At 45.8% G+C, this 26,395-nt stretch overlaps 2 protein-coding genes across 2 annotated transcripts in view; one reads left to right on the forward strand and one right to left on the reverse strand.

Moving 5' to 3' along the window:
- Positions 1 to 13,120, reverse strand: part of TDRD10 (tudor domain containing 10) — a 49,037-nt gene extending 35,917 nt beyond the window's left edge. The window contains exons 1-4 of the mRNA XM_032264921.1: positions 12,694 to 13,120; positions 8,679 to 8,707; positions 8,263 to 8,342; positions 6,776 to 6,834 (exon numbers count right to left, since the gene is read on the reverse strand). Of these exons, the coding sequence (XP_032120812.1) occupies positions 6,776 to 6,834; positions 8,263 to 8,342; positions 8,679 to 8,680 (141 nt within the window). The 5' untranslated portion in view covers positions 8,681 to 8,707; positions 12,694 to 13,120. The remainder of the gene's footprint in view (positions 1 to 6,775; positions 6,835 to 8,262; positions 8,343 to 8,678; positions 8,708 to 12,693) is intronic.
- A 537-nt stretch (positions 13,121 to 13,657) lies between these two features.
- The window catches only part of SHE (Src homology 2 domain containing E), an 18,740-nt gene continuing 6,002 nt past the window's right edge, over positions 13,658 to 26,395 (forward strand). The window contains exons 1-3 of the mRNA XM_032264922.1: positions 13,658 to 14,278; positions 16,459 to 16,585; positions 25,985 to 26,290. Coding sequence (XP_032120813.1) covers positions 13,676 to 14,278; positions 16,459 to 16,585; positions 25,985 to 26,290 — 1,036 coding nt within the window. The 5' untranslated portion in view covers positions 13,658 to 13,675. The remainder of the gene's footprint in view (positions 14,279 to 16,458; positions 16,586 to 25,984; positions 26,291 to 26,395) is intronic.

Genomic DNA, 26,395 nt, shown 5'->3' on the forward strand with positions numbered 1-26,395 from the left:
TGTGTGTGTGTGTGTGTGTGTGTGTGTGTGTGTGTGTGTGTGTGTGTATTTCTTTGCAGGTCTTTAGTACGTACTACTGAAGATATACAGTCAAACTACCATACTCTGAGGTTGAGTATTTCTCTTCTCTGACACCAAATTGGTTATGTAACCAATTTCTTTTCCGTTTCTAGAAAATGCTATAATGTACAATTTTTATTTTTTAATTATGAAAATGTTTATATATTCCTAGTCAGAAGTCATGCATCTGTCTTCCTTCCACCCTTTCATCCTTCCTTCTCCTTATAAGTAACAACCATCTTCATTTCTATCCTTCTATTTGTTTTCCTGCAAATTTAAAGAGATATTCTACTCACTTCCTCCCTTCTTATACAAAAGATTGTTTGAGTCTATGTGTATTATCAAGGTAGAGCCAAAATGACCTACCAGCAGACTGAATGTGAAGTGTGAGAAAAATATGAGGTGTGAGATGAAAATATGTCTTAGATTTTGGGCCTGAGAAAAATGGCACTGTCTTTTACGGAGACGGGGAAGCTTGTAGGAGGAGCAGGCTGGGGAATACCAGGAGCCTGGTTTGGGACATCGGAAGTCTGAAATGCCTGCTAGTAATCCACATGGACATAACCAGCAGGAAAGTGAATATACAAGTTTAGAGTTCAAGAGAAAGGTACAGGCCTCAAATACAGATTGAAGTCATGATTTCTCTTACCTTCTCAGGAATCGACTACGCATTTAAAAGTAGTATTTCTTATATTTTAGCCTCTACTTCCAGATTTTTTTGTGTGAGGTTTTAAAATCTATAATTATGGAAACAGAGCGCATTTGAACATTTTTAATCCATTTGGCATCATGTAGGTTACTTGTACACTCAGCAAAAACAGTTTCAGAAAACTGGTGAGGACAGAAAGTAAACTAGTGGGTTCAACAGTGAATGGGTGACTGATTGTGAAACGTTCTAAACACCTACAGTAAGTAAATGCAGTGCCAGCATAAGGGCACACAGATCACTGGGACAGAATGCAAATCCAAAGTAACTGCTACATTGATAGTCAACTGATTTCTGACAAGAGTGCCAAGATAATACAATAGGGAAAGAACAGTCTTGCCAACAAATGATGTTGGGATAACTGTATATCCACATGCAAAAGAATGAAGTTGGAACCCTACCTCACACCATACACAAGAATTAATTCAAAAAGAATTACAGACCTGGCCGGATGCAGTGGATCATGCCAATAATCCCAGCACTTTGGGAGGCCAAGGTGGGCGGATAATTTGAGCTCAGGAGTTCAAAATCAGCCTGGGCAACAAAGTGAAACCCCATCTCCACAAAATATACAAAAAAATGCTGGGCACAGTAGCTCATGCCTGTAATTCCAGCACTTGGGGAGGCCAAGGTGGGGGGATCACTTGAGGTGAGGCATTCGAGACCAGCCTGGCCAACATGGTAACACCCCATCTCTACTAAAAATACAAAAAATTAGCCAGACATGGTGGCGTGTGCCTGTAATTCCAGCTACTCAGGAGGCTGAGGCAAGAGAATCACTTGAATCCTGGAGGCAAAGATGGCAATGAGCCAAGACTGTGCCACTGCACTCCAGCCTGGACAACTGAGCAAGACCTCATCTAAATAAAAAAACAAAAAAATTAGCTGGGCATTGTGGCATGTGCTTGCACTCCCAGCTACTCAGGAGGCTGAGATGGGAGGATCACTTGAGCCTGGAAAGCCAAGGCCATAGTAAGCTGTGATGGTACCACTGCACTCCAGCCTGGGCAACAGATCAAGACCCTGTCTCAAAAAAAAAAAAAAAAAAAAAATCACAGACCTAAAATAAGAGCTAAAACTATTAAATTCTTAGAAAATATCGGCCGGGCGTGGTGGCTCATGCCTGCAATCTTAGCACTTTGGGAGGCCGAGGCTGGTGGATCACCTGAGGTCAAGAGTTCAAGACCAGCCTGGCCATCATGGTGAAACCCCATCTTTAAAAAAAAAGAAAGAAAGAAAGAAAGAAAAGAAAATATCATAGGTAGCTGGGGACAGTGGTTCACACATGTAATCCCAGCACTTTGGGAGCTCGAGGCAGGAGGGTCATCTGACCCCAGAAGTTTGAGTCCAGCCTGCACAATACAGTGAGACCCCATCTCTACAAAAAAAATAAAAATAAATTAGCCCAGCATGGTGGTGCACCTGTGGTCCCAGCTACTACGCTCCCGGCTATTTGGGAGGCTGAGATGGGAGGATCACTTGAGTCTGGGAGGTCGAGGCTGCAGTGGGCTGTGATGGTGCCACTGCACTCCAGCCTGGGTGACAGAGTGAGACCCTCCTGCCCAAAAAAAGAAAAAAAGAACACAAAATATTTGCAAATCATGTTTCTGGTAAGGGACTTGTATTCAGAATATATTTTTAAAACTCTCACAACTCAATAAAAAAGACTGACAAACAAATTTTAAAATGTGGCCAGGCGTAGTGGTTCATGCCTACAATTCCTACACTTTGGGAGGCCAAGGCAGGTGGATCACTTGAGGCTAGAAGTTCAAGATCAGCCTGGTCAACATGGCAAAACCCCGTCTCTACTAAAAATACAAAAATTAGCCAGGTATGGCCGGGCATGGTGGCTCATGCCTGTAATCCCAGCACTTTGGGAGGCCAAGGCAGGCGGATCACCTGAGGTCGGGAGCTCGAGACCAGCCTGACCAACATGGAGAAGCCTTGTCTCTACCAAAAATACAAAATTAGCCAGGCGTAGTGGTACATGCCTGTAATTTCAGCTACTTAGGAGGCTGAGGCAGGAGAATCACTTGAATCCAGGAGGCAGAGGTTGCAGTGAGCCGAGATCATGCCACTGCACTCCAGCATGGGCAACAAGAGTGAAACTCCGTCTCAAAAAAAAAAAAAATTAGCCAGGTGTGGTGGCACAAGCCTGTTATCCCAGCTCCTCAGGAGGCTGAGATACAAAATCGCTTGAGCCCTGTGAGGCAGAGGTTGCAGTGGGCCAAGGTCATGCCCCTGCACTCCTGCATGGGTGACAGAGGGAGACTCTGTCTCAAACAAAAAAACAAACTAAAAATGGACAAAGGATTTGAATAGACATTTCTCCAAAACAGATATACAAATGGCCAACAAGCTGTGACAAGATGCTCATTAGTTATTAAGAAAATGCAAATCAAAACCATGAGATACCACTTCACATCCACTAGACGACTATAATGAAAAAAGACAACAGCAGGCCGTGGCGACAAAGCAGAGAAATGGGAATCCTCATGCATGGCTGATATGAATGCAAAATGGCGCAGCTACTCTGAAAACTAGTGTGGAAGTTCCTTAAAAAGTTAAAGACAGAGTTACCATGTGATCCAGCAATTCTGCTCCTGGGTATATATCCAAGAGAACTAGAACATATGTTCAGACAAAAACTTATGAGCCAATGTGCATAGCAGCATTATTCATAATAGCCAAAGTGGAAACATCCTAAATGTAAAACTGATGGATGAACAAAATGCAGCATATCTGTATAATGAAATATTACTCCACCAGAAAAAGAAACAAAGTACTAAGACATACTCTAATACAGATGAACCCTTAAAACGTGCTCAGTGAAAGAAAACACAAAATTCCACATTGTATGATTCTATTTATATAAAATGTCCAGAATAGGAAATCCTTAAGAGACAGAAAGTAGATTCGTGGTTATCAGGAGCTGGGAGGAAGGGGAAGGGAAAGGACTGCTAATGGATATGAGATTTAGTTTGGGGGTGATGAAAATGTTCAGAAATTAGTATTAATGGTTGCATAATCTGTGAACATACTAATAATTGAACTGTACTTTCTGTTTTTTTTGGAGACACAGTTTCACTCTGTTGCCCAGGCTGGAGTGCAGTGGCCCGATCTCATCTCACTGCATCCTCTACCTCCTGGGCTCAAGTGATTCGCGTGCCTCAGCCTCCTGAGTAGCTGGGATTACAGGTGCACGCCTCCACACCTGGCTAATTTTTGTATTATTAGTAGAGATGGGGTTTCACTATGTTGGCCAGGCTGGTCTCAAACTCCTGACCTCACGTGATCCGCCCACCTCAGCCTCCCAAAGTGCTGGGATTGCGGGCATCAGCCACCACACCTGGCCTGAATTGTGCACATCTTTAAATGGTAAATTTTCTCGCCTGGGCAACATGATGAGACCCCGTCTCCACTAAAAATACAAAAATATAGCCAGGTGTGGTGGTGCACACCTGTGGTCCCAGCTACACAGGAGGCTGAGGTGGGAGGATTGCTTGAGCCTTGAGGGCAGAAGCTACAGTGAGCTGAGCTCGCACCACTGCATTCCAGCCTGGGTGACAAAGTGAGACTCTGTCAAAAAAAAAAAAAAAATTAATGGTAAATTTTAAGGTATATCTATATTTTTAAAAATATTACTATCCGTATTTTTCAAATGTTAATCAAATTAAATAATATATAGATATTTAATATCTATATTTTTTTAAAGTGTTAATATATATATTTTAAATGTTAATTAAATATATAGAATAAATATAGTATGGAATAATATCTATCTATTTTTTAAGTTAATTAAAATTTTTTTTAAATACTGGCTACTGTAGTAGATGATCTTTCAGCTCTGACCCAAGATTCTTGTGTCTTCTACCAGGAACCTAGAAAGAGCTGCAGGCCAATTTCTTACAGGGCATTAATGTTATCATGAGAAACTTCTTTTATCTTTTTTTTTTTTTTTTAAAGAGACATGGTCTTGCTATGTTGCCTAGGCTGGTCCTGAACTCCTGGGCTCAAGTGATCCTTCTGCTTCAGGCTCCCAAAGTACTGGGATTATAGCCGTAAACATCGTACCCAGTCTGGAAATTTCTTTTAAAACCCTACTCCTGTGAGCACGGTGGCTCACACCTGTAATCCCACCACTTTGGGTGGCTGAGGTGGGCAGATCACCTGAAGTCGGGAGTTTGAGATCAGCCTGACCAACATGGAGAAACACCACCTCACTGAAAGTACAAAATTATCTGGGCGTGGTGGCACATGCCTGTAATCTCAGCTACGCAGCAGGCTGAGGCAGGAGAATCGCTTGAACCTGGGAGGTGGAGGTTGCAGCAAGCCAAGATCACGCCATTGCACTCCAGCCTGGGCTGGAGTGAAACGCTGTCTTAAAAAACAAAAACAAAACCCTACTCCTTCTCTAAAGCACAGCTCAAATCTTTTCTATGAGGCTGGTCCAAGTTTGGGCTGAAAGAAAGCACTATGGGGAGGGCTGCTGCTTTCTGCGAAGGGGACGAGACCAAATGTTCCCTTACCATGGTGAGCGACAGCATGGAAAAGCAAGCCCCAGGTGCTGGGCTCTGGAATGGGGTCTATGGAGAGAGGGGAGAGAGAGGTGGCAACGTTGTTCAGCATCTTACCTGCCCAGACCCCTGCAGGAGCCACATGTAGGGCTCCTCTGCCCGCTTCACTGTCAACAATAGGTTGGACCAGTCTGCCAAAATAGGGAAGGAGAACCAGCCCCAGTACACTCATCTATCAGGTGCAAGGAATCCCCCAACCTGCCCCTTTGATCGAATATGATTTGATTTATTGGATCAAAATGACTTACTATGCTCCAATACCATTTTCTTCTCTCTGTCAGACAAAACATAATAGGTCCATCTTTCATTTGGCGCGTTATTTCCACATCTTATAGGTTACATGATTTGGCACAAAGCAAAATACATGGGACCCGGGAGCAACTGAGCCTGGATTCCACTCGTAACTGACCACTCACTGGGTCTGTATACTTAGCTGAGGGACTTGACCTCAGATCCTTGGCAGCCTCAGCTCCAAGATAAGGGCATTACCACCACCCAGTTACCATAATAACTTAAAAAAAAACACATGAACGAAGTATGTAGCTCATTTCCTAGAGCATGCCTGACAGTTAAAATGTAGTAAACAGTGTAAAGGAAGAAAGTACAACTTGGCCAGAGATGACCACATGTGTAATTGGTTGGCAAGGGAACGTGGAGATCACAAAATTTTTGAAAAATGCCTGGCATGCTACAGGGGTTCCACAGAGGTCAGTTTCTCTCATCCTTCTTCCAAGATTGAGCTCCTGGAAGGCAAGGACTAGGCTGTTCATCTTTAAGCATGCCAAAGGGGGGACACAACATTTTGTATGTAGTAGATGCCCAAAAAAGCATCAGGGGGCGCTTCAATAGATCACACTTTCATTCTCCTTTCATCTGTATTTCAAATGCACTTACTACAAAATATAAGCACTTATACTGTTTTATAATTATTTCAGGTTTGTTGGTCTGGCCTCCCCAAAGAGACGGTAAGGTTCCTGGGGTCCAAAATGCGATTGCTTACATCCTACTCTCTAAGTCCTACTAACACATCCCACTGAGCAAATCGGCTCATTTCGAAGTCAAATAGGGCTCATTTTTTGGGCTGAAACCAATTGCTTCCTATTGCCAAAGGATCAGCAGCTGAGCCCTAACAAGGTCCCTTCCTAAAAAGCTGCCTCAACCCAAAATGCCAAGTAGGCTGACCAGCCATCCAGGTGCACAGGGATAAAGAGTGGGGCTAACCATCCGGGATGCCAGTTTAGCATTTCAGTGCTAAAAGTGGGAAACTCCAAGGCAAACTGATGCGCTGGTTACCACAGTCACCAATGAGTAACTGCACTATCATAGCTCTCAAACGTCTTTAAGAAACTGGGGAAATTAAGTTACCAGCAGGCTACTGAGTCATATGGGGAAGGCCTAGGGAGATAAGCAGCCTATCGTGAAGAATAAATACCTTAGAAACATCCAGCGGAAGATTGCCAACATACACCTCTGTCTCTCTTTTCTTGAATCCTAAGAAGAAAAACAGCATTAAATGGGACTTAGAACACATAATTCACTTTTCCTATTTCTTTCTTTTTTTGAGACAGAGTTTTGCTCTGTCACAAGGCTGGAGTACAGTGGTGTGATCATAGGTCACTGCAACCCTGACCACCCAACTCCACACAATCCTCCCACCTCAGCCTCCCAAGTAGCTGGGACTACAGGGACATGCCCCCATGCCTGAGTATTTTTTTTTTTGGTAGAGATAAGGTCTCTCTATGTTGCCCAGGCTGGTCTCAAATTCAGGGGCTCAAGCAATCCTCCTAGCTCAGTCTCCCAAAGTCCTCGGAAAAACCCCATCTCTACTAAAAATACAAAATTAGTCACGCATGGTGGCATGTGCCTATAATCTCAGCTACCTGGGATGCTGAGGTAGGAGAATCATTTGAACTCGGGAAGCGGAGACTGCAGTGAGCCGAGATCGTGCCACTGCACTCCAGCCTGGGCAACAAGAGCGAAACTCCATCTCAAAAAAAAATTAATAAAAAAATTTTTTTAAATATTACCGTGCACATACATGCCTACAAACATCCCCCCACCCCCATGAACACTGAATGGCTATACTGTACCCAATCACTCAGCAATACTTATCAATATTAAGGAGTGGTCCATGATAAGTGCTGGCTGTGCATATCCCTGCCTTCCTGGCAGGGGATCACTCTGCAGGGACAGAGAGCCATGGGCACACCAGGAATTCAGTGGTGAGTTATTAGGAAGTGAGGGAGTTATCAGGAAGTGTTTCGGGACCCATGGGGTTGTGCTTCCCCAAGTAAACATTAAGCTGACAGTGGGGAGCACGCAGGGGGCCAGAGGAATGCAGGAGGGAGGCTGAAGGGAATCCAAGCAGATGAACAGTCCATGCCAGGACATGGAGATACGAAAAAGCTCAGCAGATTTGGGAAACTGCTCATAGCCAGTGCTGGGTGCCAGGCGGATTGCACACTGCATGCAGCAAGTGGTGAGAGAGGAGGCTAGAAAGGCAGGTAAAGCCAAGCTATGAAATCATGGAAGGCTGTACTACAGGAGTCATAGTTTATTCCACTATCTGGGAGATGTGGGTGGGGGCTGTAACTGGTCAGGGAGTGTCAATAAACCTGGGTTTCAGAAAGATCACTTTGGAGATGGTAGGGGGCAAATTGGAATAAGGCACAAATGAAACAGAAGCACAGGGTCAGGAGTGGCAGGTGCACCAGAGAGTAAGGGTCTGCATCACAGCAGTGGCAGGGGCCACATCCTCCATGCGACAGGAAACATGGTGGCTGACTGGAAGAAGAGTAGAAGCTAAGCAGATCCCAAGTTTCACATTGAACAGAAACTGGGCAGATTGGGAACCATTAACTGGGATCCAGGTTATAGGATGAGAGTCCCAGCACCAGCGAATTGCCCAGCCTAACTTACCTGGAGATTTCTTCTCCTCCAATACTCCATTCTTCCCAGCCGGTTTAGCAGAGGGTTCAGAGTCACTGCTGTTACAGGACCTGTCAAAAACAGGTGTCAGCATCGAACGTCCCAAGCTCAGACTCCGACAAAAGGAAACACGTGCCAGGCATAAGCAGAGGGGCCTTGCATAAACCTCCATTCCTCTTCCTGACCAAGGGCTTCCCTTCCTCCTCCCAGAACCAGGCTCCAAGCCAAGAAGCCTGCCACTGGACCTTTTAAATCACTAACAGTTAAAGTATACTTAGGGTTAGGATTGACCAGCAAGAGATGCTAGGGTGACTCCTAAGCCCTGGGCATGCTGAGGCAGGAATGGGAGAAACAGAAGGCTAGGGGATGGAGTGAGGCTTGCTTATGAGCAAAGGGAAGGGACTTACATGCTGCAGTTGCTTTCCAACAGGATTTCCTGCAAAGCCAAAGGGCCACAGTTAGAGGAAAGCCAGGATAATCCACCACTATATAATCACTGAATAGGTAACACGGTAAGCAGAATAATGCCCCTCAAAAGTGGTACACATCCTAATCCCTAGAACCTATGAATATATTCGGTTTCATGGCAAGGTTGCAGATGGAGTTAAGGTTGTCCATAAACTGACAAAACAGGTCCGGCACGGTGACTCATGTCTGTAATCCCAACACTTCGGGAGACCAAGGTGGGTGGATCACCAGAGGTCAGGCGTTTGAGACCAGCTGGCCAACTTGGCCAAACCCCGTTTCTACTAAAAATACAAAAATTAGCTGGGCATGGTGACAGGCACCTGTAATCCCAGTTAGTCAGGAGGCTGAGGCAGGAGAATCGATTGAACTCAGGCGGCGGAGGCTGCAGTGAGCCGAGATTGGGCCACTGCACTCCAGCCTGGGCAACAGAGTGAGACAACGTCTCAAAAAAAAAAGAAGAGAGAGAGAGATGTGATAACAGAGGCAAAGTTAGAGTGATGTGATATGAGAAGAACTCGACTACTGTTGTTGGCTTTGAAGGTGGAGGAAGGGGCCACAAGCCAAGGAACGCTGGCAGCCTCTAGAAGCTGCAAAAGTCAGGAAAACGGATTCTCCAATTAAAGCCTCCAGAAGGAACACAACCCTGCTGAAACCTTGATTTTAGCCCACTAAGATGTGTGTCAAACTTGTGATTTACAGAGCTGTGGGATAATATATTTGTGTTAAGCCACTGAGGTTTTCGTCTTTTGTTATGAAAGCAAATAGAAAAGGAATACAGATAGCATGCGCAAACCACACACAGCTCTGCACAGTGGCTGGCCTGTGGAAAGAACAGTACTTTTCGAGTTTGATGCATCTGTGAGTCCACCCCAGAGACCTTGAGCAAATTTCATCTGTCCAGTCAGAATCAAAACACCCATGTCATAGATCATGGCAGTAAAGTGAGATACTGCACTTAAAGCACTTGTCATGTGTCAAGAACTCAATAAATGATAGCCATTGTGGTGTTTTTTTTTTTGTTTGTTTTGTTTTCTTAGATGAAGTTTCACTCTTGTTGTTCAGGCTGGAGTGCAGTAGAGCTCATTGCAACCACTGCCTCCTGGGTTCAAGTGATTCTCCTGCCTCAGCCTCCCGAGTAGATGGCATTATAGGCACCCACCACCATGCCTTGCTAATTTTTTGTGTTTTTAGTAGGGACGGGGTTTCACCACATTGGCCAGGCTGGTCTCAAACTCCTGACCTCAGGTGATCTGGCCTCCCAAAGTGCTGAGATCACAGGCATGGGCCACCACACCTAGCCATTGTGCTTATTTTTAAGACTTTCATTGGCACTTTCCTACAACTCCATGAGTATTATCTTCCCATTTTACAGATGAGAAAATGAAGCTCAAGGATATCAGGTGATTTTATAAAATTATAAAAGATACTGAGATAACTCAGTCCTGTGATTCTAAAGCTTTGGTCCTCTTTCTATAGATAACAAAGCTATCAAAGACATTTTAAAGGGATTTTTTTTCCCTGTACTTTAGGGAAAACATAAGACAGTAAATTTTAAAATAAAACAGTAACTTTCTCTAAATTATGCCCAGCTGTAGGAGGGAACAACAATTTTAGCTGCAACCAATTCTAAATAGAACTAAAAGTAGTTCATTTAATTAAAAGGCTTAGGTATGGGTGGATAAAAATGGAGAGGTTTATGGGCAAAATCAGAGATCTAGGATGTTGGTCCCAGTTCCTGGTAATTCCTGGAAAAGCCTATGGGCTTCTGGAATAGAACAGGCACTGAGACCTCCCAAGCCAAGGGCCAGCATAAGTCTGTCCAAGATGCCTTTAAGGGCCTGCCAGGTACCATGCTAAGCAGCTAATACACATTCTCATTTAATCCTCAAACTCCAAGAGGGAGACACTGTCAACCCATTTTACAGATGAAGCCCCGGAGGCGCAGAGATGATAACCTAGTATTTGGCCAAGATCACTTAGTATCTATACTCACAAATGGGAGAAGTCTGTTTTTGTTTTGAATCCAAATGATATGATTCCAAAGTCCTGAATTTCCTTCTATTGTTTGATCTGGAGAAGTATCCTACTTGTGTTATTTTTGTTGTTGTTGTTATTGTTGAGACAAGGTCTTACTCTTTCGCCCAGGATGGAGTGCAATGGTGTGATCTCTGCTCACTGCAACCTCTGCCTCCCAGGTTCAAGTGATTCTCCCACCTCAGCCTCCCAGATAGCTGGGACTACAGACACGTGCCACCACATCTGGCTAATTTTTGCTTTTAGTAGAGACAGGGTTTCACCTGTTGGCCAGGCTTTGTGTTTTTAGAAAGACCTAAAGAATCCATAAAGAACTCCTACAACTCACCAACAAAGACAACAAAAAAACCGATTAAAAAGCAAGCAAAGGATCTGCTAGACATTTCTCTAGAGATATACGAACGGCCAATAAGCACATGAAAAGATAATCAGCATCTTTAGCCATTAGGACAATGTAAATCAAAACCACAATGATAAACTTCGGATCAATCAGGGTGACTACAAGTAAAAAGATTCTATCAAGTGTCGAGGACATGAAGAAACAGGAACCCTCATATTGCTGGTGGGAATGTAAAATGGTGCAGCCACTTTGGAAAAGTTTGTCAGGTTCTCAAAAAATTGAACAGAGAATTACCACATGACCCAGCAAGTCCACTCCTGGGTAACTATTCAAAAGAAATTCAAACACATGTTCACACAAAGACTTTTCCACAACTATTCATATTAGTGTTGCTTATAATAGCCAAAAAGTGAGAATAATCCAGGTATCCATCAACTGATGAATTAATGAAGTGTGGTATATCTATACAATGGAATATTATTTGGTAATATAAAAGGAATGAAGTACTTATACATGCTATATAACCTGGATGAATCTCAAAAATGATGCTAAGGGAAAGAAGGCCACATATTACATGATTCCACTTCTCTGAAAAGTCCTGAATAGACAAATCTGTACAGACAGAAAGTAAATTAGTGGCTGTCTAGGATTGGGAGGTGGAGAGGGGAATGAGGAGTGACTCCTAATTGACGGGAGATTTCTTTTGAGGGCGATGGAGATGTTCTAAAATTAGATTGTTGTGATGGTTGTACTGTAAACACACCAAATACACTGAAAACACTTGAGGTGTACACTTAAAACAGGTGAATTTTATGGTGTGTGAATTATATCTCAATAAAGCCTTAAAAAAAAAAAGTCAACACACATTTTAAAGAATGGTCAGTATGAGCACGCATTTCTTTCACTTTCCCACCTCACAAACCACCACCCACACAAATGAAGCTGTCCACGGCGGCGATCATTCCGTTTCCATGACTTGCACATGGGGACTCAGTGTTGGTCAGCCCCTGCAGCACATTTAGTTTGCTAAACTAAAAGATTTCCGTTTAGTAAACTAAAATTTCATTTTTTAAACCAGAAAGTTTCTTTTGTTGTTGTTTTTTGGGGGGGTTTTTTGAGACGGAGTCTGACTCCGTTGCCCAGGCTGGAGTGCAGTGGGGCGATCTCGGCTCACCTTAACCTCTGCTTCCCAAGTTCAAGCTCTTCTGCTTCAGTCTCCAGAGTAGCTGGGATTACAGGCGTGCGCCACCACCCCCGGCTAATTTTTGGATTTTTAGTAGAGACGGAGTTTCGCTGAGCCACCGCGCGCAGCCTCAGAAAGTTCTTAAACAGCTTCAAAGGAAGGGGGAACGACAGAGGCGTCCTTTCCCATAAAGTGGCCACCGTTCCGCACACTGCGCTCCCCACCCGCACAGATCCCGACTAGGAGGTCAGCGCCCACCCGACTCGAGGGACCGAATGCCCCGAGGGAACAGCGCCCCCTTTCCATCGGGACGAGGGCGGCTTCCACCGCTGCCTGCACACGCCGCTGTCCCCCAACCCTAGCTCAGCAGTCCGGGACCTGGGGCCGGGAGTCCTACCTCGTCTCGCGTCCACCTGCGGTCGCCACGCCCAGCCTTCGCGCCTTCTCCCTCCGCGCTCCGCCTCCCGGGAGCCCGCGGGGCGGGGCTTGCCGGCAGCCAATCCCCGGCGGCCGCGGCAGGACGCGCCTGGTCCCCGCGGCGCCCAGGACCCTGTGCCCCTGAGAGTAACGGAACGGGGGCAGGAGCGGGTGACCGTTGTCCCTGCGTCCGACTCTTAGCGGGCAACCACTGCCCCACCACCAAAAATAACGTTTGCAGAAAAAGCGGAACGGAGTGGGTGGGCGAGGGGCGCCTGGCGCTGTGCGGGCCGAGGGGCGTGCTTCCTGGGGGCGGGCGGCGCACGTGGCACACTCCTGGGCGCGTGGGACGGCGGCGCCTGGCCGAGATGCGCTGGGTGCCGACGCGCGCAGTGGGCAGCGGTCGGGAGCTCTCCGCCCAGGCCGGTCCGCACGTGCGGCCGCCGCCCCCGGACCCGCCCCTGCCGTGGCGCCCACCCCGCGGGCCCTGGCTCTGGGCGGGAGATGGCGGGGCTGGGAGGCGCCAGCCGCGGAGGGGAGGGGCGCGCGGAGGGGATGGGCCGCCGCCGTCCGTCCACCGTCTGTCGCGGCGCCGGGGACACTCTCGCCGCCTCCGCTCGGTCCCCTCTGGTCCTGGGAGCGTGGGCCTGGCTGCAGGGGGCTTCCGTGGGCCTGGCCTCTCCCACCGCGGGAGGAAAGAGTGAGGGAATCCCCTGGAGCCCGCCGCCTCAGAGAGCCAAGGTGTCCTCGGGTCGGGCGGGCGCTGAAGACGAGCCCGGGCGGGGCCCTTGCGCGTCGTGCCTGTCGCCGGCCGTGTCCGGAGCGGAGGCCAGCGCCCGCCCGCTCGGCGCCCCAGGCCGCGAGGACCCCACCCTACCGGGCGTGGGCGACGGCCGGCCGGGGGCGCGCGGAGCAGCCGTCGCGGGGCCTCGCCGCGGCCTCCAGCGCCCGAGTCACGGGGAATGCAGTGGCCCCCGACCCCTGGCGCCTCTCCGTGTCTGGGCTGGGCCTCCTCGCTCGCCTGCTCCACCGCCGCGACGCTCCTGGTCCGAGCCGGCCGGGGCCCCCTCATGGCGGCCAAGTGGTTCAAGGAGTTCCCCCTGAACCTGAAGACCGTGTCAGAGCGGGCCAAGCCCGGGGGCGGCGGCGGCGGCAAACTGCGCAAGAACTCGGAGGCGGGCGGCGCGGGGCCGGGCCCCGGCAAGGGCCGCAAGAACTCGGCGGCCGAGCTGGGGAGCGGCAGGGCCGGCGTTGGCCCCAAGGACAGCCGGCTGTCCCGCGACAGCCTGCAGGGTCTGATTCAGGCCGCCACGGGCAAGAGCCGCAAAAACTCCCGGGCCACGGAGGAGGAGCCCCACCGGGGTGCGACCAAGAGCTCTGGCTGCAGCACCTACATCAACAGGCTCATCAAGGTGGACACTCAGGAGAAGAACGGGAAAAGCAACTACCCCAGCAGCAGCAGCAGCTCCAGCTCCAGCTCCAGCTCCTCTTCCTCCGCGTCCTCTTCCCCTTCCTCCCTGGGGCCCGAGCTGGACAAGGGCAGGATTATTAAACAGCAAGACACGGTAAGCATACAGCCTCCTTTGGACCCCTTCTCTGTGGGAGGGGAGCCCGGGGCACCTGCTAAGGCCTCGGCTTCTTTAGACCTAAGAGGGGGTGAGGTTTCCTAAGGTCCTTTCCCCTTCCATCGTTTGGGGACTCCTGAGTGACCATTTACAATTCTTAGACTTTTTTTAGTCTTGAAAAATTCTTCCAGAGGTGGGGAGCTTTGCAGAAATGTACTAGCCATTGAATTTTGTTAGCAGTTTAGAAGTGTCGTTGAATGAGATATTCCTGTTTGGTTAAATTTGACCCCTTTATAGATGTGGTTTATTTTAATTTTGATATTCAGGGGAACTGCAAAGCTAGACTTGTGTATGACTTTTATGCTTCTCGAGCATAAGAAATGGTAGCCTCTAAACTGTGTAAGTATGCATTTCAAAGCTTCAGGAAATGGGTTGGCCAACCCCGGTTCTCCACTGATTTGGAATCTCCATTCTCTGCAGTGCTACCTAGTAAAAGGCTACGTGGAGCTTCAGCAAATCTCCAAGACTACTGCCCTTTCATTCATTCCATAGGCATTTGTTTTGCAGCAGCCATATGGGAAAAGGGGAACGGGGCATTAAGGGCTGTGGGGACACAGAATATGACAAGGAAATGCACTCAAGGAAATTACAGATGAGAAGAGAAGGTGTTTCCTGCCGCGGACACACTGGAGGTTTTCTGAGTGCTGTCCAATGTGGAAAAGCTAAGAAAAGGAGTGTGAACGTAGGAAGGGACGCCCTCCATTCTTACTGAGATGAGTTGGTCTGTTTGATTTGCTTGTTTTTATCTTCTCTCCGGTGTGAAAGGGAGAGAAGAGCTCAGACTGAGATTTCAGACTCTGGTCCAGGCAATCACTTCCTAACATGGGAGCTTTAATTTTCTCTGCCCAGGCTCCAAACATGCTGTCTCCCTGGATGAAGTCAAGAGCCTGTAAGACATGCTATGTATGTCTGCATTGAGCACTTCTGTTCATTTCTTCATTCATTTTTTCATGCTTGAAATACAGCATGCCCACCCTGAGCCAGGCACTGAGTGGAGAGCAGTGTAAAGATGGACGGGGCCCAGCTCATATTCAGTGCCCCCCTGCCTGGGTGACTAGACCACAAGCACCTTGAAGCCCAGGGCTGAGTATGATCTTAGGTTCCTCTTTGTATTTTGCAGCTGCAGTACACATGGTGGGTAGTCAAGAAAAATGGATTGAGTAAGTGAATGGCAGACACAGCCCCTTGCCGTGGTTGTCTGGTCATGTTTATGGTTGTCACTTCTGGATGTATGAGGTTTCTGAGGCTTTTTCCAGGCTGTTTCCTCCTCTTCGCTTCTCCTCATTTATCTGAATTCTTCTTACCAACTCCAGCGTTACTTTTAAACTCTTTGGAGAATGTAATCAGAGGTTGTGGAGCTTCCTGCCTGAGAAGGGTACCTGACCTCTGGAGTTGTCACCTGTCACACACACACCACCTCCTCAGGCACCTTCTATTTTTGGAAAGACAGATGCTTTGTGACACAAAACAGGGGATCCCACATAGTGATCAAAACCCTGTCTGATCTGTAGCCTGTGACGATCAGTTTCCCTGTGATTATTGAACCTAGAACCCCTACAATACTGTTTAGCACTGACCTACTTCTCATCTATGAAGCCTGTCTCTTTGGAGCTGTGATCCACTCCTTGAGGGCAGGAAGCATGTCTTAGGTTTATTTTGACTCCCTCACAGTGCCTAGCCAGTGCTGGTGGATGCCTGACTGACTCATTATGACTGTGCTGCTCAGCTGATTGGAGTTTTAAAAACTCAATTCATAGGGTATGTGGTAAAGCCACATACCTTTTATGCTGTAAAGTCAGTTACCCTTTACTCCCCACATCCACCCCTGCCACCCTCTAACCCAGAAAATGTTTTACTTCTTGGGGAGAGAAAGGGAGGTAAAAAGAGCCTTGGGGATAAGTGAAAGAGTTTACGTGAATTGTTGCAAACCAAGTGTATACTACCAAAAAAATCAGATGTTTGTCTAACTGGGACCCATGATCAAGTGCAAAAGCTATCTGGAACCGATTAGAGATTCTGACCTCTTTGGAGATGCAGGAGATGTCAGTAGCCATTTTGATACCATTGCCATGTTGGTATATGGTGGTCCTTAGCAACTATCCCCTCTTGTTCTTTTATAGGTCATCATTTTAGAAGACTATGCTGACCCTTATGATGCCAAACGGACAAAGGGTCAAAGGGATGCAGAGAGAGTCGGAGAGAACGATGGTTACATGGAACCGTATGATGCACAGCAAATGATAACAGGTTTGTAAGCAGGTTCTGCATAATAGAGATGGAAATCTCACGCTCAGTGAGCGTGTAGCAACTGGAGTATATGGGGGAAGAGGGACAAAGCAATTTAACCAGATCCTGCTGACTTGGAAAAACAGAAATTAGACCCCAAACTAATGTCAGACTATAGGTAACTTCCTTTATGATTTAGTATCCTTCAGAGTTTTAGAATTTACAGGAGTCTTTAAAGTTTTTCTGGTTCTATGCAAGATGACATTTATGAGTACAGATCTGCTCAGAATTTGATGTTCAGTTTTAACACAAATATATACATTTCGGGGCCACTTTCAGAAGCTTTAACATTCATAATGGGAGCCGTATATCTTACCAAGGAACAAATACATACTTAAGGCATTTTGAGCTGTTAAAAAATGCAAGCATAGCCAGGCGCAGTGGCTCACTGCAATGCCTGTAATCCCAGCACTTTGGGAGACTGAGGTGGGCAGATCACATGAGGCCAGGAGTTTGAGACCAGCCTGGCCATCATAGCGAAACCCCATCTCTACTGAAAATACAAAAATTAGCTGGATGTGGTGGTTTGTGTCTGTAATACCAGCTATTCGGGAAGCTGAGGCACAAGAATCAATTGAACCGGGGAGGTGGAGGTTGCAACAAGTCAAGATCGCGCCACTGCCCTCCAGCCTGGGCAACAAAATGAAACCCTGTCTCAAAAAAAAAAAATGCAAACCTGATATGATCCTTTACTTTGTAGTAGAAGATTTTCTCAACAAGTTGTACAACATTGGAGCCAAAAATTTAATTACTAAGGAATAATTAACAATCATGGCCATAAACCAAGCCATTCAAGGCAAACCACCTAAAACAAAACTGGACTAATATTGTAACTTTTTAAGTCAGGACAATTCCGGTTTGTGAGCTAAGCAGTCACTCTGTCATTCTCAGTGTCAGACTTTTCCCTTTTATTCTTAATTCTCTGAAGTTGATGTAATGATACTTAAATAAAAATAATACAGTTATTTAGATTCGTGAACTTTTTATGTATTCACCTAGTTTTCCGTACACATTCTTCGATCCATAATGAAAAATGTAGTTGCTGAGTGCTGACTCAAGGAAGGCTTACTTGAGTACATGCCTGGGAAGAGAGTAACTGGTCCCACATTAAAGACTTTGTCTCTTCTGTTTAGAACAGATTGAAGAGCTCTCAGACTCAGGTTCTGCAAGTATAGTCTCAGAAGAGTGGAGCAGAGGGTAGTAGCAGCACACTGGAAGGGCCAAGACAGGCTTCAGAATGAAAACGAGCTGTAACAGGAAAGCCAGGCTCTGCTTCCTGCTTCTCTGCTTACAGAGATAAGGCGGCCGGTGTGGGGTGGGTGTACCCTGGCCAGGCTGTGACCCTGAAGGTCACTGGACTGTGACCCCTAATGAAATCTGTGAATGAAAGGAAGTGAAAATGAACTGTCAGAATTTTAAAAAACATCAGAGGCTTGAAAGGAATAGGGAAAAGGATTTACTTCTACATAAAATTGAAGGAAAGGATTTTCTTTAAAAAAAAAAAAAAAAAAAAGCTTGAAGCTTAACTGTGATTCACTTTTCTTTGTCCTTTGGTTTTTATTCTTATCTTTCTCTTTAACTAAAATAGGTAGTTTATACCTTACAACTGTTTATTTGGAGAGCTGCACATGAATGTAATTTTTTTTTGTAATCCCGAGAACTCTATAAACTAGGGGATAGCAATGCTGTCCCCCTTGTGACAGGGTGAAAAAACAAGATCAAAGGGATTTGGGCTTGCCTGAATTCAGGAGACTTTTTAAGAGACAGAGCAGGAATTAGCATCCGGATCTCCCACTCCACATTGAGTAGTCTGCCCCCAACACCACATGACGTTCAGGACGCACTTGAAATGCTGTATGTGAAACCACCATAAACTTCACCCCTCAGTGAGGCATCTTTCCACCCAACCAAGAATGTTGTCTTCAAAAGTCAAAATCATCCAACATGGAATAAATATAATAATCGCTCGCATTTAATATTTGGGTGTGTATTAAGTTCCAGGCTTTGTTTTAAACAGTTTCTGAAAATAAATTCATTTAGGCATACAAAATTAATATATTCAATTGGTGAATAAATTCAAATTTATTAAAAATCCAAATTATTAATTCTCTAAACTAGTGATCTAAATACTCTTTGCTCTTTAAAAAAAATTGCATTAGTGGGTTTTTAAGTTTTTTCATTTAGAATATATATCACAAAGCACCTTCTCAATCAATGTAGAGACTCTATCTCTTATTCTACCCACAGGTTACAAGCTGGACAGAATAACAGGAAGTGAGTTTATCAGAAGCTAGAAATAAAAAATTTGCCACTGGGCTTTTGTTTTTTAAACCATTTTTTATTCAGTTTGCTCCTTTTGTACCTGATTGTCAAGTCCAAGTTCAGAAATTTGCCATCTTTCTTGAGAAATGATAGAGTTTTTTTTAAATTTGTATTTGTTTCAGCTTTTCTGAAGATGGAAAGCATCCTAATGAACATAGTTGAAGTGTGGAGTGGTTAAATCTGTGTCGCCATTCTCTGTATTGCCTTTTTTCTACTGGTGAAATGGGAATTACAGGCCTGGTTTTAACACCTTGGGCGTATAGAACTGCCCATATGTTGTGTTAGAACACCCAACAAATATTTCTTGGGGATTTATTTATTATATACTAGGCCCTGTCCTGGGCTCTGGACATACAGGAAACAAGACCCACATGATATCAGCCCTTGGACCTCACAGCCTAAGGGGGAAACAGACCTAACGCCAGCAAAGAAATCAGTCATTGAAAAAAGCATGATAAGTGCTATGAAGCAGAGAATAGGAGCCAGTGTCTACCTCGGGGACAGAGAAAGCCAAGAGAAGCCCATGGCTTTCCTGTGGCCTAATTGCTATGGGACCCAGGCTCCCTGGGCCCCCACCCCCAAACTTTGCTCTTAACTTTTAAAAGTTAAGAATTTGTGAATTTATGAGTAAATTATCACGTGAGATTTATCCAAAGGATTGTTCATAAAAAAATATGACTGTGAATACAAGGCAATATTAGTATAAACTTCTGTTCCTTTTCTGCTAAATTCACAGGATCATTTTAACTAATATTGACAGAAGTATTCTACATAATCTAGCATTAGGAGTTTGAGCCACCACACTGAAACGTTATCATCGGACAGGTCTTTAGAAGTTCCCATCAGTTAGTTAGCATGAGGATTCTTTTCACAGTTATGTGTCATACAGCCGTAAGCTGAGAGCTTACTAGATACCAGCCTGGCCAAATTACCTCACTACTCTTACACAAACATTATTGAGTTTCTTTTTTTTTTAATTTTTCTTCTTCTTTTTTTCTTTTTTTTTTTTTGAGACAGAGTCTTGCTGTGTCGCCCAGGCTGGAGTGCAATAGCACAATCTTGGCTCACAGCAACCTCTGCCTCCCTGGCTCAAGCAATTCTCCTGCCTCAGCCTCCCAAGTAGCTGGGATTATAGATGTCTACCACCATGCCTGGCTAATTTTTGTATTTTTAGTAGAGACAGGGTTTCACCATGTTGGTCAGACTGGGCTTCAACTCCTGGCCTCAAGTGATCGGCCTGCCTTGGCCCCCCAAAGTGCGGCTTTTGCCAGCTACAAAGTGAGCCACTGTGCCTGGCCTAAAGGGGGGCTTCTTTATACGTTGAAGAAACCTAGGTTCAGAAAGATTAAATAATTTGTCCAGATTACACAACTGAAAATACCATGTCATTCAGCAAGCTGCGGTTTTAGCTTTTGAGCTCCAGTCGAAGATTATTTTTAAAATTTTATTTTTGCTTCCAAATGATTTTGTTGGTTTGTTTAGTCAAATCTAAAAGAGGACTTCACTGTTCAAGTCTCCACTAAAAAGACTACTATGTCCATCTGGCCAGGCACAGTGACTCACGCCTGTAATCCTTGAACTCTGGGAGGCCAAGGTGGGAGGATCAGTTGAGACGAGGCGTTCAAGACCAACCTGGCCAACATCTCTTCAAAAACAAAAAAACGGTTATGTCTATCTTTGCCTATGATTTAAACAGAAAAAAACTATTATGGAAAAAAGTGCAAATGAAGACTGGTTTTGATGTAATTTGCCTTTACTCTCCTTGCTAAATTGCAGGGTTTCTGAATTGTACCTGCTTTTGTTCAGATGTTTAGATTTATTCAATAAGACAATATTAAAGTAATTTTAAAAGCTTGAGCACTGATCAAAGATGTAAAAAATTGCCTGACAGCCCTGTTTCTGATTCCAGGAAAAAAGCACAGTCTTAAGAGGCTCTAGGTTTAATGTTTTAGAAATATGAAATGGATTAAAATGGATTAGGGGAAAAGGCACATTATTTGGAAATTGGAATTAACGTTTTACATGAAATCATTTGAGCATAAAGCATGGACTCTGGAGTTCATCATAATTGGCCCCACTGTAACTACAGCATGACTGTGGCTTCCATTTATTCACTTGTGAAACTGAGGTAACACATCTGTCAGTGCCTTAGCGAGGCATCAGTGAGATTCTGTGTGTAATACACCTAGCAAGTGTATACCTAGTCAATACAGCCATGATTTAGACACTCCAGAGACAATTCTATTTCCAAAGAGAATCCTGGACCACATAGGGGAATACTTAGTGCTAACTACAATTCATTTAGTAAAAGAAACTCTTAGTCTTATGCTAAGACTTTGTTTCTCTGTTTTCATGTGAATGGCATAATTACCTGCAGCAAGTTGGGGATTGAGAAGGGCAAATTTTTGGCCCCTGTGTTTCACACCAATCAGCTGCACATGTTTAGTAGGTGCAGGTCAGCCCTGAGCTTCAGCCCCGGCTGCAAATGAGTGATTATCTGCTGCCCGTCCCCTGCATTCTGTTGTCTGGTGTGGTAAATGGCCTCTATCGGCAGCCAGGGTGTAGCTTCCTCTTGCCATTTCCTCCTTCTCAGGCTCGTTTCCTCTCGGAGCCCGCTCTGCACGTCAGGGGCTATTCTCCCTGCAGGAAGGGTCGGCTTGCAGCCCCACGATTGTTTCTGTTTCTATGGCGCCTCAGGTTTGGGGGCACCCAGGTGTTGGAATGGACTGGAAGGTTACTCCCCTTCAAGAGGTGGGGTTGGGGAAGGGAGGTCTGTGCTCAGGCCCTTTCTTCCCCTACTCAAACGTTGTTTCAAAAAATGGTAGCAGTTTGATTGCAGATTTTGCCTAATCCCAGGACCCTGCAAGAAAGCATTCTCAACTCTATGTTTTGTGTATCTCCCAGAACTCTTTAAGTGTTGAGGGGACTGTCTAAACAGAAGGACCTCATTGCAAAAGTAAAAACTCAAACGTATGTATAATAAGAACTCAAGATTCTAATCACTGTACATCATTTTATTTTATTTTAGGGGAGGTGGGCTGGAGGACCCAGTAGGAACACTGCCCATCCGCCTTGTACATCATTTTAGTCCAAATGTATTGAAATATCCTTGTGAGCAGGGCTCCTTCTATCTTAAGGTTAGAATCACCTCTTTTTCCTTTTTGTTCAGCTGGGGCAGAATTGCAGCGAGGACCTTGGGAAAGGGTTTCCCCAGCCTGTGCCAGATGGTCTCAATTGAGTGTAAGCTATGATTAGAAACCTAAAAATTCTATTCTATATTCATCTTTGAACTCCTTTATGTTTTCTGCTTCCTTTTTCTTAGTTCTTTTAGAAAAATTCTCTTTAAAAAATTCCAGCCTTGCATGGTGGTGGGCGCCTGTAGTCCCAGCTACTTGGGAGGCTGAGGCAGGAGACTCACTGGAACCCAGTAGAGCCGAGATTGTGCCACTGCACTCCAGCCTGAGAAAAAAAGAAAGACCCCCCCAAAAAAAAAAAAAAAAAAAAAAAAAAAAAAAGGCAAGCCAGGCATGGTGGCCCAGGCCTGTAGCCCCAGCAGTTTGGAAGTTCAAGGCGGGCAAATTGCGAGGTCAGGAGATCGAGACCATCTTGGCCAACATGGTGAAACCCTGTCTCTACTAAAAATATAAAAAACAGCTGGGCATGGTGGTGCATGCCTGTAGTCCCAGATACTCTGGAAGCTGAGGCAGGAGAATCACTTGAATCCAGGAGGCAGAAGTTGCAGCGAGCTGAGATAGCACCACTGCACTCCAGCCTGGTCACAGAGGCAGACTCTGTCTCAAAAAAAAAAAAAAAAATTCCAGCTTTGTCTTAATTGAACCAAGAACAGTATATTTTTGTTTCTTGTTTTCCATAGCTGTGTCTGGAGTAGGCAATGAAGAAGAAAAGCTGTAGGACTGAGAGTGCAGGGACTCAGGAGACGAAGCTCTGACCTCAAACAACCCCAGACACCTGGCCTGGGGGTGGAGGCCAGGGACAGTTCATCCAACTCTTATATTCTGATATGGAAGTTACAGACACAGGCACTTTTCCCCTCGGGAGGCTCTGGAGGGCAATAGGAAGCAAGATGGGGACTGTGGGCATCCAGGAGGTGTGGAAGTGGTTCTCAGGTTTAGCTGCTCTTTAGAATCACCTGGGGGATTTTTACGCTCTTAATTTCCACACTGTACCCCAGGCCAACCTAGTCCAAACCTCTGGTGGTTAAAGCAGTATGTGTTAAAGCCCCTGGGTGATTTCAATGAGCTGTCCCTGCACAGAATTTGAGACAGCTGCTGACAGCCCCTAGTCAGCAGAACTGTAACCTCAGCCTATACCTAGGTTTTGCACTTTTGAACTTGGTGTCCTGATTTTAATAACATCGCCCTCTTTTTGTTATAGAGGTCTTGATGAGTCAGTGATGTTTCTCCATGGAGCATCCCCACACCTGTTTAGAAGTTACAGATAGTCTTTCCACCCTTTGTGTCCGCAACCCTGCAGTCCTCTGAGCCTCTTCCTCCTCACCTGACCCCTCAACCTTCTTTGCTGGCACCTCTCCCTCCAGCCACCCTGAGGGAGTCCCAGATTCTGCCTTTGATCTTTTTTTCTTTTCAATCTGCCCTCCTTTTCTCTTGTGATTGCTTTCATTTTCACAGTATTCACAATCATCCATCCGTACCCCCTTAACATATTCCTCCAGATTCACACGGTCACCTGCCTGGAGACATTCTAGAGCTCCCTCCCCTCCCATCCATCCATCCAATCATTATTTAGCACAATGATGTGTCCTACAATGGTAAGATATGGTGGTCCCTGCCCTGGCAGACTCCACCACATTGAAAATACTGACATATTGACATATAAATGGATGCAGTGGGAGAAGAGCAGGGTGAGAGTGGGTTGGTCCAGCCATGGCACCTGATCAACTCTGTGGGGCATCAGAGAAGGTAGTGGGCAGGAAAGGTTTCTCCAGAGAGGAGAAGATGCTGAGTTAGATTGTAAAGGATGCCAGGATCACCAGGACACCAGGTGGGCTCAAGACAGCGTAGTATGCAGGGACTACAGAAGTTCCACTTGGTCAGAGCAAAGAGTTGGATTATGGAGAGACGGGACAGGGTAGTGTTGAGAAACTGGGGAGAGAGACAGTGATCTGCTCATATAAGCCTTCTGTGCCATTCTGAGTGTTCAGCACCTCTTAAGTAGACAGTCGGGAGCTTATGAGGTGTTATGTGATGAGATGTCTGCATATAGAAAGTTCCCTCTTCACTATGATCAGGTGGAGGATGGTTTGAAGGCTTCCAGATGGGCATTCAGAAGAGCCACAACATGATGCTTCTGTTGGTCTATAATATAGACTGTATATATCACCAGCTCTGGTTGTCCAGACTCCAGCCATCTCTAACTCTACCTAAGAAGGCCTCTTGACCCCAGGCTGCTCACCACCCTTTACTGCTAGTTCCTTCTCACTGTGGCTGACTGGCTGGTTAGGTAGCTGGTGGTTGGTTGGTTTGCATCTGTTTTTTTCCATCTATTTTTATGCACCATTTCAGACCATACCTTTCTGATTTACTCCATCCTGTACACCATGGTTAGAGTGATCTTCCAGGGAAACACAAATATAATTGTTATTCCCTGCTACAAAACAAAAAAACCTTATAATCATTTTGTATTACATACAGACTATCTAAACTTTTTGTCCTTGCTTTTAAAATGGGCGCCTGGCTTGCCTGAGCTTCCAGCCGTGTCTCCCACTACCCACTGCCTCTCTCGTGTGTGGCCTTCTGGCCTTTTAGACTCATCTCTCAGCTCCCCATCATGGGAACAAGCCCTCTATCGTTCCCACCTCCGTATCTTTACTCATGCAGCTTCCTCCACTGGAAATGACCTTCTCTATCAAAGTCAACTCATCTTACATTTCTCTTCCACTTGGAGTCAATCCAGGTGTAGTAGCTAAGAGTATGGCTTCTAGAGCCCAACTTCCTGCTTCTGAGTCCAGGCTTTGGCACTTACTGGTTTATACAATTTCCTTAAACTCTATGCGCTTCAGTTTTCTCTGCTGTAATAATGAGGAAATAATGCTATCCCATAATCACAGAGTGATTGTGAAAGTTACTAGACACTTAGAATAGTGTTTCACACATGGTAAGCCATCAATAAATGTTAGCTGTTGAGTTATTACTGGTTTTCCCTATAACGCCTCTTTTACTTTGATTTATCCTGGAATTATTAGCCTGATACATATTATTTAGGAATGTGTTTGGCTTCCCTCAGTATATTGAAACTGCATAGGAGTCAAGAACTCTGACTAATGCACATAAATGCTTTCCCTCAGTGTATATGCAGCGATGCTTTGAATATCCAGACAGTCCCTGACTTACCATGGTTTGACAACCTTTACAGTGGTGCAAAAGTGATATGCATTCAGTAGAAATTGTGCTTTGAGTCCCATACAGCCATTCTGGTTTTTACTTGCCATATTCAGTAGATTACAAGAGATATTCAAAAGTGTATTACAAAATCTGCGTTGTGTCAGATGATTGTGTCCAGCTGTGGGCTAGTGTGTTCATTTAAGGTAGGCTAGGCTAAACTGTGATACTAGGTTAGATGTATTAAATGCATTTTTGACTTGCAGTCGATTGTATTACAATTAGTTTATCTAGGCTTCCTAACAAAATGGAAAAACGCTGAAGGTGAGCTATACTTGAGCAGACACCAGAACCCGGAAGTGAAGCAGGTTACCCTGAGGCCACTACTTAGAAACTGCAAGTGGTATCCTGGAGGTGTGCTTGTCTTCAGATGTAATCTCCCACCTTGAATGTGGATCCCGTTATCTGATTCAGGCAGCTGGAGGAAAGAAGCTGTAGGCACCTTCGTTCCGCTTTTGTAGCACGGCTCAGAAGCAATCAGCCCATCAGGGAACAATCTTGGAGTTATCTGCCACCCTCAGCCAGCCAGCCAGCCAGAGGTGCTGAGGTAACTGGGTTAATGACCAGGCTTTTATAGCACCTTTCTTTCAAGGCACTGTGTATGGCGTGTATTTTTCAGAAATTAGACGACGGGGTTCCAAGGATCCCTTGGTGAAGGCTCTCCAGCTGCTTGACAGTCCCTGTGAACCCGCGGAGGGCGGCCTGAAGTCAGAGACCTTGGCCAAAAGACGCAGTTCCAAGGACCTTCTGGGGAAGCCGCCACAGCTGTACGACACTCCCTACGAGCCTGCAGAAGGGGGCCCCAGGGCAGAGGGGAAGGCACGGCCCCCAGACAGCCGGCTGCCCGAGAATGACGAGCGGCCCGCGGCCGAGTACGAGCAGCCCTGGGAGTGGAAGAAGGAACAGATCGTGCGGGCTCTGTCAGGTGAGGGCGCCAGCCAGTCCCGCCCCGGTGTGACTTCCGGCTTCCGGCCAGTACGGGTTCTGTCAGGTGAGGGCGCCAGCCAGGCCCGCCCCAGTGTGGCTTCCG

Source organism: Sapajus apella, unplaced genomic scaffold (genome assembly GCF_009761245.1).
Source record: "Sapajus apella isolate SASKATOON/1434 unplaced genomic scaffold, GSC_monkey_1.0 scaffold148, whole genome shotgun sequence".
Lineage (NCBI taxonomy): Eukaryota > Metazoa > Chordata > Mammalia > Primates > Cebidae > Sapajus > Sapajus apella.